The 16,217-nt window shown below is 45.4% G+C and overlaps 1 protein-coding gene across 1 annotated transcript; it reads right to left on the reverse strand.

Annotated features, from left to right (window-relative positions):
- Positions 1-5,416: 5,416 nt before the first annotated feature.
- Positions 5,417-13,722, reverse strand: LOC147229025 (cytochrome P450 4V2-like). Its single transcript, XM_086156262.1, has 9 exons — positions 13,512-13,722; positions 11,500-11,690; positions 11,348-11,417; positions 11,104-11,230; positions 10,838-11,005; positions 10,587-10,689; positions 8,636-8,770; positions 5,662-5,841; positions 5,417-5,586 (listed from the first exon to the last, which is right to left on the reverse strand). Exons 1-9 carry the CDS (start codon positions 13,571-13,573, stop codon positions 5,417-5,419), a joined length of 1,206 nt encoding a protein of 401 aa, XP_086012388.1. The 5' UTR covers positions 13,574-13,722.
- Positions 13,723-16,217: the final 2,495 nt, after the last annotated feature.

A 16,217-nucleotide genomic window follows, 5' to 3' on the forward strand; every position in this document is an offset into this window, starting at 1 on the left:
CAAGAGGTGGTTTACCTGTGTCGAGCCGTCTGTTCGTGCAGAGGTTGTTTCGTCTCTCCAACGTAGAGGTCATTCATTATCTTGACCACTGACGTATACAAGTGTTTATGAAGCAAAGCGTCTTCAAAAGTCCCTAACACAAAATCATCTAACACAGGTACCTGGGCTTCTGCTGTTTCTGGCGCCTTCAGTAAACGGGTCTTATGCTTGGAACATCCAGCAAAAAGTACCCTTCTTTCCCAACCCGGCTGTTACATACAGTTGTTGCATTAATATTCATAGGAGGCGTGATCGGGTCTCCCACGTGTTTGTCCTCTTTCCACTTTTCCCCGAGTTCCTTCTCCACTATCTCTGGGTCAACACATCCCGCCTCACACTGATATCTGTGAAGAGAAGGAAGACAAGCTGCCCTCCCTGACAGCGATGACCCGGGAGAAGGAGGCGCTCTGCCCTGTTGAGACGCGTTTTGTAATAAACGTCCAAAATGTAATAACTTTTTCATTTCATTTTGTAATAAAGACGCATTTCACGATAAATTTTGCCGCATAATGTAATACGTTATTACATTTTGAGAAGATTATTACAAAATGCACTTGCAACTTTTCTATTCTCTAGGAAATGTAATGACATGGTGCATTATGTAATAACAATTCTAAAGAAATTCTAAATTCTAAATTCTAAAAAATTGTTACTGGCAAGAAAGGGGACGAGAGGACGCTGGCGCGCTTAGCTGCCGCTTCCCGCTCTCAAACCAACCAATCTAACCAACCAAAGACAAATCTCTCAATAGTTACAGTCCTCCAGCCAAGTAATCAAAGTCTAATCGCCCTATAGCTACCGTAACTTTCTCGATCTCTCCACCAATCTACCTGCATCCCACAACCTCGACATCCCCCCGGACTGCTTGTGTTCTGCTAGCTAGCCGGCTAGCGTCTCGAAACTCCGGATCCCGACGGCGCCTAGCAAGACGGCATTTCCATCGGCCGAAATCTGCTTGCTCCACCTGCTCCACCATCTCTTTCTCCACCAGCAACTATCTCCGACATCCAGCTCCAGCACCTGCCTCCTCACAGCCCCGGGTATGACACTCAGCTACACTCCGAAGCAACTCCTCCAGCTCATCCCAAAACTACCCCCCCCTACGACACTCCTCGCCACACTCCGTAACCATGGACTTCTTCGTCGACCCCGCTACGTTCACCGTGGCTCCCGTCGCAACTTTTCATACTTTCGTACAACAGAAAATTCAATTCCAACGCTATGGACACAGCACTGCTCACGAACCGGACCCCAAACCTCTTCCCCGCGTCATCACAATAAACCGCGTCATCATCCCCGTGTGAACTATTTAAACCTCCGACAAATTCCAACTTCCGCCCCATCCACTTCACAACAAAAGGCAATAAAAATCGCTCTCTTCAATACAAGATCCCTTAACAATAAAAGCCTCATATTAAATGATTTCATCTCTGATAAACAACTTGACCTTCTGTGCCTAAATGAAACATGGCAAAAACCCCAGGATTATTTCTCTCTCAACCAAACCACCCCCTCTGGATACTCTTACCTGGACAAACCGCGCACTGAGGGCAGAGGAGGAGGGATTGCTGCAATTTTCCACAAAGACCTCCAACCTCGCATACTCTCCGTCCCTTCTGCCCCTTCTTTTGAACACCTGACTTTTAAACTACCCGGACCCAAACCACTCATCACAGCGATCATATACCGCCCCCCCAAACCCAACCCATCTTTTCTATCCGATCTCTCAGAATTCATCACCTCGCTATTTTCAATTTCAACCACCGTTATACTTCTTGGCGACTTTAACCTTCATATTGACTCCCCGGACTGTAAAGATGCATCTGACTTCTTGGACCTACTCAACTGCACAAACTTCACACAACACATCACCTTTCCCACCCATAACCACGGACACATCCTTGACCTGGTCTGCTCCACTGGCTTACAGATTCACAACATCTCCAGTTTTGATCTCTCCATATCTGATCACCTGGCCATCACATTTGATATCAACATCCCCACGCCCCTACCTAAGCCCAGCCGCAAAATCACTTTCCGCAACCTAAAATCTGTCTGCCCAGTAAAACTCTCCACCTGCATAACCAACACTCTCTCTAATCTCACCCTTCCAGTAAATCCAACCCCTATGGACCTGGTCAACATTTACAATAACACCCTTTCTACCTCCCTCAATACGCTGGCTCCTTTGAAATCCAAAACAGTCACATTTACTCACTCTGCCCCCTGGTTTAACCCGGAACTCCGCAAGCTAAAAAAAACAACTCCGTAAACTTGAACGACTACATAAGAAAACCGGCCTCACTGTTCATGCCCAAGCCTATAAGGACCATATGCAACATTACAAGACAGCACTCAATGAAGCCCGTTCCCGTTACTACTCTGGCAACATCCACTCGGGATCCTCCGATCCACGCTCTCTGTTCTCCACCATAAACAAACCACTCAAACCGCACGACAACATCTCATCCACTTTCACCCCGGAAAAATGTGACCTCCTCATGTCATTTTTCACCTCAAAGACAGACACCATCCATAATCAACTTGCATCCTCCTCTGCCACCACCCCAGTCCCAGAGCCCCTACTCACCTCCCCTTCTATCCACCGACTCACTCACTTCTCTCCAATAACTACAGCAGATCTCACCAAAATACCCACCACCATGAAGCCATCCACCTCCCCCCTGGATCCCATGCCTTCAAATCTTGTCAAAGCCTGCCTCACCCCCCTTGCCCCACTCATCACCGATACCATTAACGCCTCCCTCACCTCTGGAACAGTCCCCACATCACTTAAGCTTGCTGCCATCACCCCTCTCCTTAAAAAACCTGGCCTCGACCCCGACGACCCCAACAACTTCCGACCCATCTCCAACCTCACATTCCTCTCAAAAGCACTGGAAAGAGCTGTCACAGCACAATTAAATCAACACCTCTTCACGCATGACCTGTATGAAACTTTCCAATCCGGCTTCAGAAACCAACACAGCACTGAAACAGCTCTCATCAAAGTAACAAATGACCTCCTTCTCTCCTCTGACTCCGGATCCCTCACCATCCTCCTCCTCCTTGATCTCAGCGCTGCCTTCAATACAGTCAACCATCAAATCCTCCTCAACCGTCTGGAATCATTAGGCATCACCGACACCGCCCTCTCCTGGTTCCACTCTTAACTCTCCGGCAGATCTCACGACATCAACATAAACAACCATACATCTTCCACCACCCCCGTCCGACACGGAGTTCCACAAGGTTCAGTTCTTGGCCCCGTACTTTTCACCCTCTACATACTGCCACTTGGACACATCATCCGCCGCCATGGACTCCATTTTCACTGCTATGCCGATGACACTCAGCTCTACATAAACACCAAAGCAATCACTCCCGAAATCCTTTCTTCCCTCACCGACTGCATCACAGCCATAAAAACCTGGATGAACCAAAATTTCCTCAAACTCAACAGCAACAAAACAGAAATTATCATATTCGGCCCAAAACCCTTGCTCAATTCCTGTCACAATCTCGCGCTCTCCATTGATGGTCACTCTGTTTCCCCCTCCCCCCTGGTAAGAAATCTTGGAATCTACATGGACCCTGCACTCTCTTTTAGGCCACACATAAATCACATCACCAAAACATCTTTTTTCCACCTCCGAAACATAGCACGCCTCCGACCCACTCTTTCACCCTCTGCTGCTGAAACACTAATCCATGCATTCATCACCTCCAGACTCGACTACTGCAATAGTATCCTATATGGCCTCCCCTCTAAGGCCCTTCAAAAACTGCAATACGTCCAAAACTCTGCTGCCCGACTACTTACCCGCTCCCCTTCCAGAGAACACATCACCCCCATCCTCCGTCAACTTCACTGGCTGCCCATCAAACAACGCATCCACTTCAAGATCCTCCTCACCACCTCCAAAGCCCTCAACAACCTCGCCCCCCCATATCTCACCGACCTTCTACGTCGCCGCTCTCCAGCGCGTCGTCTTCGCTCCTCGGATGAAAACCTCCTAACTCCAATCTGTAAGTCCAAGTACCGCACCCTGGGAGACAGAGCCTTCGCCATCGCCGCCCCCACCCTCTGGAACTCCCTCCCCCCGGCCATTCGAGAGTCAAACTCATTGTCTTCCTTCAAAAATAACCTCAAGACCCACCTCTTCCAAACCACCTACAACACCTACAGCTCTTCCCATTAACAATGTTTATGTTCTATGTTTTTCTGTCGTCAACTTGTAAAGCGTCTTTGTGTACCGTGAAAAGCGCTATACAAATCGTATGTATTATTATTATTATTATTATTAAAGCACAGTTTATTTGTTTGTTAATTGTACACTGCTCAAAAAAATAAAGGGAACACTTAAAAAACACATCCTAGATCTAAATGAATGAAATATTCTTATGAAATACTTTGCTCTTTACACAGTTGAATGTGTTGACAACAAAATCACACAAAAATGATCAATGGAAATCAATTGTATCAACCCATGGAGGTCTGGATTAGAAATCACACTCAAAATTAAAGTGTAAAAACAAACTCCAGGCTGATCCAACTTTGATGTAATGTCCTTAAAACAAGTCAAAATGAATCTGTGTTGCTTCCTGAGTGGACACTATGATTTCACACAAGTGTGATTGACTTGGAGTTGCATTGTGTTGTTCAAGTGTTCCCTTTATTTTTTTGAGCAGTATATTTTTTTTTTTTACTTTAAAGCATTTGTAAAAGCTAGGCCTATTATTATTATTAGCCTAGTAGCAGTTCTTAGCAATTACCATCAGTACACTATTCAAAGGTTGCATTAACAGAGAATATTCTATAAATTCCATGTTATTACATTTCCTAGAGAATAATAAAGTTGCAAGTGCATTTTGTAATAATCTTCTCAAAATGTAATAACTTATTACATAATGCGGCAATATTTATTACAAAATGCGTTGGGGCAGTTTATTACAAAATGCGGCAGTTTTTTACAAAATGCTGCTTTATTACAAAATGAAATGAAATAGTTATTATATTTTGGACGTTTATAACAAAATGCGGCTCAACATGCCCCTAAAATGGCGAGCTGTTAACGTCACACTTTGTCTGGCAAAGCAAATGTAATGACTACTTCATGAGCAAAGCAAGTATATTGATTTCTTCCCCACTTATCCTGCCGCCGGGGTCACAATCAGGCACAACCATCACCGTCTACAACATCTAACAACATTCTTCTGTTCGAATCCGACATTATTTGCACGATCTTCCCGCAGATTGACAACCCTTTTGCTGATTGACCTCTCACCATTTACCCGCAGTGAGTCTCCAAGTCACTTTTTATTATTTTTTTCACATTCAAAACAACAATGTGAATGACAAAGAGGTGGTGGCCGATCACTCCTGCCGCTCGATGGATTCCAGTTTGATCCATATGCCCGCCAGTGGGCGCAGAATGAGTTCCCCGAGCGGGCACAAATCTTCACATTTCTGACAAGCTTCCACACGGAAGTTGCGCAGGATGGCGGATAAAACTACTTTCTCCTCCATGAGGGCAAAACGTTGACCTGCGAATGATGGTGAACATGATGAGCTGGAAGCATTTCCAAAGATGAAGCACTACCAAGTGCAAATGTTCTTACCTATACAGTTTCGGATTCCAGCCGAGAAAGGGATGTAGGCGTACGGATGCCTTCCCAATGAGTTCTCTGGTAGAAAGCGCTCCGGCTGGAACTCATTCGGATTCGGAAAGTATTTAGCGTTCCGGTGGAGGGAGTATGGCAGGATGAGGGCGTTGACACCTTTGGGCACACTATATCCATCTAAAAGTACAAACGCAGAATTGTTGATGAAAAACGACAGCTTTATTGTAAGTACGGGCCAGAGTGAGTTTTCACCAGTGTTTGGGAACTGATGGAACTGAAGATGGAACTGAAGACAATATTAGCTTATCGTTCGTTCATTCAGCAGCCACACCGGTGTCATTGGACAAGAGGCGGGAACACCCCGGACCAGTCGCCAGTCCATCACAGGGCCGTATTTAGAGACATACAACTATTGACCCTCCCATTTCACACATACCCTGCCAACAACGCACTTCTCAAATGTCCCTAATGGGGATCAATTCAGTATTATCTTATATAGACCAACAACCATTCACTCTCTCATTCACACGCCCTACGGAGACGTGCAACCTTCTAATTCACGTTCTACAGAGGCATACAAGTATTGATCCTCTCATTTCCACATCACATAGACCTACAAACAATCAATCTCATTCGCATATTATATTTAGACATACAACCACTGACCACAGACCTTCCTATTGTGCCAGCGGGCGGCCCTTGGCCTTTTTTTTTTTCCACAAGTAAATCAGCCCAACATCCAATCCATGTTATCTCTCCCATGAGAGGAACACAGTGGATTAATGGACACTGGGAGCTACAAGATAAGAGAGCTCTTTAACCATCTACCACTCAGTCAAAGTGTAAGACCAAAGAGTCCTACTAGCAAACATCTCACAGTGGCTTCCCCGGGTATTAAAGTAACTCTTCAAGAGTCTTCGCTTTGCTTATCATTTACAACGATGTAATGACTTTTCAAGGATTGCCACGCTTGACAACGAACATAGAACCCAATCATGCAAATTCATAACTGAGGAGAGTGGCCCGGGGCCGTTAGCGTGACATTAGCATGAGTAAGCAGCTTTAGCTAATGACTCAAGACTGGCAAACAAGTCTGTTGTTTGTTCAAAGTAATACGAGAGCAGAGGTCTCCGGTATATTTAAAATATGACAACTGTCTGGATGACGGGAAACCGCTTTCGGGTTTTTACAGTAGAATTCACGGAATTTGAAAGTAATCTGGTTTGAAGTTTCTGTCGCGCATTCTTTACAGGTCATTCATTTTTTCAACCGTCTATCAGCAGTCTGCTTATGTTGGGGTTCGGAGCAGCTGCCATTGGGCGAGAAGCGGGGTTCACCCTGGACGGGTCGATCACATATGGATACATACAAGCATTCGCCCTCTTATTTGGATGTCATATTCGGACATACAACAGTTCATCCTCTCATTCCAGCATTATAAAGAGATCTACAAGTGTTCACCTTCTCATTTATACATCTGAGAAATGTTGGGTCTCCAATGAAGCTCCTGCAACCAGAGGAACCCCACGCAGACTTAGGAGAACATGGAGGTTCGAAGCCTCCTGCCTGAAGCTGAATGTGAGCAAGACTAAGGACACGGTCATCACATTCTCCAGCAGGCAAGGGGCAACTGGAAGAGGTGATCACCACCACCGTACAGGGGACGCCAGTAGAAATAGTGAAGGAGTACAGGTACCCGGGCACTCTCCTTGACAACCTCCTGAAGTTCTCCTCCAACACTGAGGAGATCTTGGGGAAATGTCACCAACGGCAGTACCGGCACAGGAAGTTGAGGTCACCAGCACAGTCCTAACCACCACCTGCTGGTTCCATTCCATCACCCAACACGACTGGAATTGCTTGGAGCTCACCACCTTGGTCTGCTCCAAAATATTTGGCCACCCCCTCACTCCTCTCACCCGCGTCCATGGCAGTCAAATCTTAAAAACAGCCAAAAAGATCCTCCAAGACCCAAATCCCACATCTTAAACCGGCCTTCAAGTGGCTCCCCTCGGGTCACAGACTCTGCTGCCCCGCCTACAAAACCCAGCGGAGAAGAGCAACATTTGTCCCAAGAGCCGTCCTACCCTTCCCTTCCCAGCAATTGAGGAGTTCTGTAAAGTTATCTATTATATCTTCTTCTTCTCCTTTCGGCTTTCCCCTCTAGGGGTCACCACAGCGAATCAACCTTCTCCATCTAACCCCATTCTCTGTATCCTCCTCTCTCAAACCAACTACCTTCATATCCTCTCTCACTAAGTCCATAAATCTTGTTGTTGGTCTTCCTCTAGACCTCCAATTCCAGCATCCGTCTACCAATATACTCACCATCCCTCCTCTGTCCATGACCCAACCATCTCAGTCTGGCTTCTCTGACCTTCTCTCCAAAGCGTCTAACATGTGTTGTTCCTCTGATGGACTCATTCTTGATCCCATCCATCCCGGTCACTCCCAAAGAGAACCTCATCATCTTCAGCTCTGCGACCTCTAGTTCTGCCTCCTGGCTTGTGATCTTTGTAACAGTTTCTAGTCCAAACATCATCGCTGGTCTCACCACTGTCTTGTCCACCTTTCCTTTCATTCTGGCTGAGAGTCTTCTATCACATGATATCCCTGAAACTTTGCTCAAACCATTCCAACCTGCTTGAGCCTGTTTCTTCACCTCTTTTCCACACTCTCCTACTCTCTTGACTGTCAACCCTAAGTACTTGGAATCCTCCAACTTCTTAATCTCAACTCCCTGTGGTCTCACCGTTCCACCCGGGTTCCTACAGTTGTTATTTTATATATATATAGATTAATATTTGGTCACCCATATATCTATCGTTCATAATTTGATGCTGCTACCCCTTGTGGCCCCCAAATGCCCCTCAAGGACAAATACAATTATTTTCTGATTCTGTTTGATTTCCAAGTTTTGCAAGTGGACTTCACCTGATTACCGAACAAGTACGGGCAACGAGTAACTCACTGAATTGTGTGTCTTCGCCGAGGGTGCGGGCGATGAAGGGCACCGAGGGATAAAGTCGCAGGGTCTCTTTGATCACACATTCCAGGTATCTTAGCCTCTTCAGGTCATCAATGTTTGCGACCCGATCACTTTCACCTTTGGGAACAGTAAAACAGGATAAAAAACTTTTTTTTTTCCGCCCTCGAATACAGATAAGAGTTTCCTGTGCCATAAAAACGAGCACCTCGATATTGTTTTTACAGCACCCTAGTAAAGATAAGATAAGATAAGATAAGATAAGATAAGATAAGATAAGATAAGAACAACTTTATTAATCCCAAAGGAAATTATAACAGAAATAAATAATAAAAAGAAAAAGGCAGAATTAGAAATAAAAATAAACTATAAACTATAAAGTGTCTCAGTGAAACTATAAAGTGTCTTAGTAAACAAGTGATAAAACTATAAGTGTCTTAGTAACAAGTGAGGTAAGGAGTGCACAATAGTATGATAAAAGGAAAAATTGTAGTGTAGCTGTTATGAAATGAAATATTGCACAGTTCTGAATATTGCACAGTGAAATGGAATATTGCACAGTTTTTGGGGGTTTTTTGTGGGTTAAAGATAGGTTTTTATGGTTGCCGGCGGCTGAATGGAAGGGACTAATCAAATTAGGGATATAGAAACAAATAATGAAAGACTATATACAGTATATACAATAGAATACTTTTTTTTTTTTTTTTTTACCATTTGCACACTTTTCTAGCCTGCAATGCTGAATTTCCTCATTTATGTTATCTTAGAAATTTTTACCTTGGTGCGCAAATATTGACACTCAAGACCAATTATTTTTTCATTGGCCTGACCCGGAGGGGCAGATTCTTTTTTTTGTAAATGTGTTAGGGTTGGGTTTGCAGCTGTTTTGCACTTTCCTGGTGTGCAGTGGTCTCTGGCAGCACTCCTGCCACGGATTGCGGTTGGGGAACGCATGGCTGGCGCTCGTTCTCGGCCGTCAGTGAGAACTGAGCTTTATCTTACTGGTTGCTGGGTCATTTGCACCTCACTCAAACATGCTGTCTCCCATACCGCTCTCTTGTTCATCTGGTCTGTCGGTCTACAGTTCTGAGTTTGTTCTGTGGTGTTGTCACCTTTTGCAGTGCCCTTTGAGACCCTGGGCCCTGACACCTTTTTGCTATCCCCCTCGAGTTTCATCTCCCCGGGTGTCAGCCTTCTGCTATCCCCTCCCAGTTTCTCGTCCCCAGGCGTTGTTGTCTTCTGCTGTTCCCTGCCCCGCAACCACGCTGAGTCCATACAAAGTGTATCTTCTCTCTCTACTCTTGCTCCTCACTTTGCTACTGATTGATTCTCATGCATTCTCATCGCTCATCGTTCCTGTTTTCCAATGCCATCTCCCATCCGCCTGTGTTTGACACTTCTGGTGACCATGAACTGGTGACCCAAGGCAACGTCCTTAGTCCTTCCCTCTCTTGACGGCGTATGCCAGCACCTCTCGCCTGACCGCCCGTAACCCGACCGGGCTTCTCTGAAGCGAGTTTGGATTGAGGAGATGCTGCTACATCACAACCCAATGCCCAGCTGTTACCCATTACTGGAACCCTGCTGACACCACAACCAAGCGCAGTCCTGCCTAACCTTAACCCTCATAGTACCGACCTTGCCTCTTCAAGTTCCCTGCTCCATTGGCAGATGCCCAGCCTCCTGTTCCTGGCCTCCCCTTTTTTTCATGTAACTTTTGTTCTGCTAGCAGACCCTGAGTAGACTTGTTTTTATCAACTCTCTATGTTAGTGCATGGGTCCAACCTGCAGAACTGCAACAACATAAGAAAGAGTTCTCTGTATTTTGGCAAGTATGCTACCCACATCAGCCCACTGGTCTGCAAAGAAGAGGAGTCACAACCGGAAACTAAATGACTGTCAAAGTGAGAGACGGCACACTTGCATGCGACCTTACCAAACACCTCCCGGAGCTCCTGACGGACTTTGTTTTGCACCTCGGGGTGGGATCCGATCAAATGGAGGGCCCAGTTCATGGAGGCAGCCGTCGTGTCATGACCCTGTGAACAGAGGGAGTTAATTGTCATGGAACACTACAACGTGCTGTGGTAGCCTTTTCACTCAGAACCTCGGCCTTGTGTGATTGTTGTTCCACTCCACTTCAAGTTCCAATATTTGCTCTTGTTTGAAACTTGTTCTTCTACTCACTCTAAACATGAAGGTGTCCACCTCCTCCTGAATACCCTGATGGCTCATCTTCTGGCCATCCTCATCTTTCATCTGCAGCAATAAGTCCAGGAATACTTTCCTTTTCTTGGTTTCCCCAGAAGAGTCTTTTTCAGTCTGGGAGAGGATCTCTGCTCTCTCCTTTATCACCTGAGAAGAAGTCAACGCTATGATTTCTCCTGGTGTCGGACATTTTTGATGCCATGAATACATCTGGACGTCTCTTATCCTCTTAATCCACCACTTACTTTCTGCGTGAAGGAATGGAGGACCTTCAGCGTCTTGTCGTGCTTCTTGCCATCGCCAAAGTAATAATATAGAAAGTCAGACCAAAACCAAGGCTTTCTCTGTCTGCGGCTGACAATTTCACTCATTCTAGAAACAATAAATGTGTGAAACCGAAGAGATGAACTGGTCAGATCATTTAGCCCCCCTGTTTGTTACATGTACATATACAGTAGCAAGCTGTAATGGTGAACTTGAGGAACTCACTCGTACACTCTTGTGACGTACTCGGAGTCAGAATTGCTCTGGGCATTAATTTTCTTCCCCATTGCCGTCTCTAGAAGGGCATGAATCAAAGGCTGGGTTAAAGTGATGGTGGCTGTAAGTTTCCCCCCCCTGTTTGTGGCGCGTCCACCCACCGCAGATGATGTCCAGGGCGCACAGGGTGATGTCACTGAAGCAGTTGAACGGGCCTTTCCCCACTTTCCCCCTTAGCTTCTCCACTAGGACCCCCGCTTGCTCATTCATGACCTCCAAGAAGTCAGTCAGGATGGAGAAGTGGAAGGTGGGGGTCAGCATCTTTCGCCGCTGGCGCCACTTCGCACCTTTGCTGAAGAAACAAGGACGCAAGATACAAAGACCATCTAATCACCATTGCGGTTATTCAATAAACCTTTATCTGGCTAAACGCTGTGATATTCAGGAGCACCAACACAATCCAAGCTTTCATTGGTCTGGCCATGTTGTAGGTCATTGCCAGTTGGTTTCCTGCACCTCGTATTTGAAAAGACACGCATACATCGGGCTCAAGTATGCCACCCCAGAAAGAGTCAGTATGTCTTTAACAGGAATTAGTCTGCAGTTCATGCAGGGGTAGTCAACAGCCGGGCAGGTATTCTTCAGTTAATGTACTTGACGAGGGTGTGCTTTGCTCTTCACACAAGGAGCTGATAACATCTCCATAATCTTCTTTATGGAAGTATTCTTCAAGCCATACAATATCGCTGGTCTCACCACTATCTTGCAAATCTTTCCTTTTATTCTGGTTGATCTAGCATACATGTTCTGCCCCAGTTTACCTTACTTCTCTGCTACTCCAGACTACCTCTCGACACTATCTCTCGGCACTCTGTTGTATGTTTTTTCTAGGTCTACAAAGGCACAGTGCATCTCCCTCTAACCTTCTCTGTGCTTCTCTACCAGCACTCTTAAAGCAAATACTGCATCTGTAGTGCTCTTTCGACTCCTTCCACCCCATAACTTAGTTGTACGGCTTATCAACTTTATCCCTCCATAGTAACCGCAATTCTGCACATCTCCCTTATTTTTAAAAATGGGAACCTTTACACTTCTCCATTCCTCAAGCATCTTTTCACTCTCTAAGATCCTGTTGAATACGTCCATACCTCCATAGGAATTATTGTCAGGACCAACTGCCTTTCCACTCTTCATCCTCTTCAATGCCCTCCTCACTTCACCTTCACTAATCTCTGCTACCTCCCCCACTTTCATTTTCCTCATTTATCAGCTCTCCAAAGTAGTGGATATATTTATATCATCATAACATTTCTTCCCCTAACATGAATTTGGAGATCACCAATTTGAGGAATCACCAAGTCGCGACATTCAAGCTCCAGGGTCACTACAAACACAATCCAGTGAGCCATAAGAAAAGTCTGGGCATTGACGAAAAACCGTTTAGCTTCGCCTACGATTGGGATACAGAGGTGGTGAGCGTGAGTTATGCAGAGCAAGGGAACATTCGGATGTTCCTGACCTGCATATTTTGACTGTTAGCGTCAGAAATCCAATGCTCACATTAGCATGCTCACTGTAAAAAAAAAGACATGCATTAACAAGTTCATAGCAGTGGGCCAACTCTCACATTCGACAAAATGGAGAAATAAAGTCCAGATACTAGATCTTTGAGTTGACTGATGACATATAAAGTCCAAAAATCAGAGCCGCTGATAACCTCACACTCTCAGGGCCATTCATAAAAAGGCAAAGTGGGTTAGCTCTTACAACATCGGCTATTTGGAGCAACCACAAAAGACAATTTGTGTAAGGATGTTGCCCAGCGGATTATTGGGATCCGGCCCAACACTGGAGGCAGTTCCGTGTGTTTGACAGTGTTTTTCCATCTTCTTTGGCCAAATCCTGTTTCTTGACATTGTATAAACATATAGCCACTCTATTTACTTCTGCAAACACCAACAGCTTCTCCTTTCTGTCTCCTCAAATGCTCCGGTTTTTCAGACCTTCACTCTCACCCATAGCATCCTTTATAATACGAACTCCATGACTGGTTTGTAGCATCATGTATTTGTAAATGCATCAAATCATGAGGAATGTCTATGGTACAACATGATATTGGACTTTTAGGGATTTTAAGGGGATTACATCATCAAATGCCGCAGGGACAACATACCTTGTAAGTAGACCGGTTCCGAGCCAGGGATGAAGGAATCTGTACATATCGCTTTTTTCCATATGAACAGAGTTGCCAAGAACCACCTACGTTCCCCAAAGAAGGAAAAAAAAAAAACATATGGTAAAACACAGGTGTGACCTGAGCTCTGACATGAAATCAAGAGAATAAACATTCCTGAAAGTAGACCTCCATTTCGATTCCTAATAAACTGTCCACATTATCTTTAATTCTAACTGAAAATGCAGTAAACACAGTAAGTACCTTTTTGTTCACAGACTCTCCCAACCGGATAGACTATTTGAATAATTATGAGTTGACTGGAGGAATTAGGTTTTAACTCTATGCGTCCACCGGTAATTTGTCTAGGAGTGCCATGGCTTGTATCCACAACTATTTTTCTCATTCATTCGATTAATCTTGATTATCTGTGGCCAATCCCTGTTGTCCAACCCAGGAGCGGTTGGCCAGTCAACATGGCGCCTTGCATTCAGTCACTGACATGACACATGGTGACAAACAACCATTCACATGTCGTATCGAGACATAAGACCATTCATCTACTCACGATTTACCATTTTTACCCGTCCATAACAAGCATACACGATATGGCCAAAAGTATTTGCCGACCCATCCAAATAATGGGGATCAGATGTTCACTTCATGCCCACGGGTGTATAAAATCAAGCACCTCAGCATGCAGACTGTTTTTACAAACATTTGTGAAAGAAAGGGTTGCTCTTAGGAGCTCAGTGAATTCCAGCATGGAACTGTGATAGGACGCCACCTGTGCAACAAATCCGGTTGTGAAATTTCCACGCTCGCTTTCCTCGCATTCCACAGTCAACTGTCAGCTGTATTTTAAGAACATGGAAGTGTTTGGGAACAACAGCAACTCAGTCACCCTCAGTCAACTCATGGTGCTGGGTTGCTTTTCAGGAGCTTGGTTCCAGTGAAAGGAACTCTGAAAGCTTTGTGGGAATATTCCATCCTCCCCTTCCTTTTCCAAAAGGACTGTGAACCACTGCACAAAGCAAGTTCCATAAAGACATGGAAGATAGAACACCTTTGGGATGAAATAGAGCGGAGCCAGAGAGCGAGGCCTTCTTGTCCGACATCAGTATGTGACCTCACAAATGCTCTTCTAGAAAATGGTCATCATTCCCATAAGCACATTCCTGAACTCCCAACATCATATGGAACCCCTATGGATTGGGAATGGGACGTCACTTAAGTTCATATGCGAGTCAAGGCAGGTGAGCGATATACTTTTGGCCATATAGTGTACATTTAAAAAGTCCTTTACAATTACCAGCTATTGACCAAATAGATGCTATAGATCTTTGCAGGACAAGTCCTTCAGTCAGGCGGATGCAACAGCCTCGTTGCGGATGTATACAAGTAAAATGACCCCACCTCAGTAGCCTCCGCCGTGCACAGAACCAGGAGTGGTACAATTCCAATCCAGAGTTTAAAAACCTCATTATGACCCATGATTTTCAGTGAGTATATCAAGCGACCAAAGAAACCTGAAACAGGAAGATACTCAGATCAGTCCCTTCATCCGCAGGTTCCTATGAAACCTTGGAGGTCGGCCCTTTACCTTGTCCACGGGATTCCAGTCGCAGGACATTGCCTATAATGGGCCGTGTCCCTGGAATTTCTGGAATTTTCTTCAATTTGTACCAGTTGCGCAGGTATCCATCCAACAGCTTATAGGTGATAAAGGTCAGGGTGGCAACCAAAACGCTGACCGCAAAAGACGCGAGGGAAACGGCAGTAAAAGCTGCCATCATTTGTGTGATGCTTGACAAGCGGCCTCACGACCGAAGAGGCTTTGATATCTCCATGTTTCTGCCCCTCCTCTCCCAAATCTCCTGGTTACAAGACCAATGGGATCCTTTGTATTTTTGTTTTGTTTGTCTCTTCATTAGATGTGCTGCCAAAATACCCTTTCAAAGTAGTCGCTGCAGGGATTTTTAACAGTCGTTGGCATTCTATGTCCGTTTACTTCACAAATAAGACAACAAGCCTTAGAAAGGCAGCGAACCCAAGCGTTGTTTGAGTAAGACGCTGAACTCCTGAGGACACTTACTGTCACTGCAGTAAGTGCAGAGAAGAGAAAATACCAAGATCTCTTCTTGTATTTGTTCATACCCTCCGTGATTTGGTCTGTGGCGCTAAAGAGGTTGGGGACCACTGATATAGACATAAACAACGATACTCTCGTGTATCGAGTTACTCATCTGGCAAATCAGAGTCTCCAATGAACCTCTTACAGGGGTTTGGACTGTAGGAGAAACCCAGAGGAAACCCACGCAAACAAGGGAGAACATGGTGGCCCCCCAGAAAAGCCCCCTGTCGGAATTCAAGCAAGGACCTTCTTGCTGGGAGTCAGGTGCACTAAGGCACTGAAGCGCCTTGAGGTATTTCTGATCGTCCATCAGATTGCTGGATGGGGAACCTGATTCGTCACTCCAGCATCCCACGCTTTGCATTGCACTTGGTGACGTGTGGCTTGGATGCAGCTGCTCGGTCATGGAAATCCATTCTAAGCACTCTGCGCACATGTCTCTGCGCACACCACATGAAGTTTGGAGGTCTGTAGCCATTGACCCTGCAGAAAGTTGGTGACCTATTCGTACGATTCGCCTCGGCATCCAATGACCCTGCAGTTTACGTGGCCTGCCACTTTGTGGCAGAGTC

Source organism: Fistularia commersonii, chromosome 12 (genome assembly GCF_037954325.1).
Source record: "Fistularia commersonii isolate RoL2024-O1a breed Wild chromosome 12, RoL_Fcom_v1.0, whole genome shotgun sequence".
NCBI lineage: Eukaryota > Metazoa > Chordata > Actinopteri > Syngnathiformes > Fistulariidae > Fistularia > Fistularia commersonii.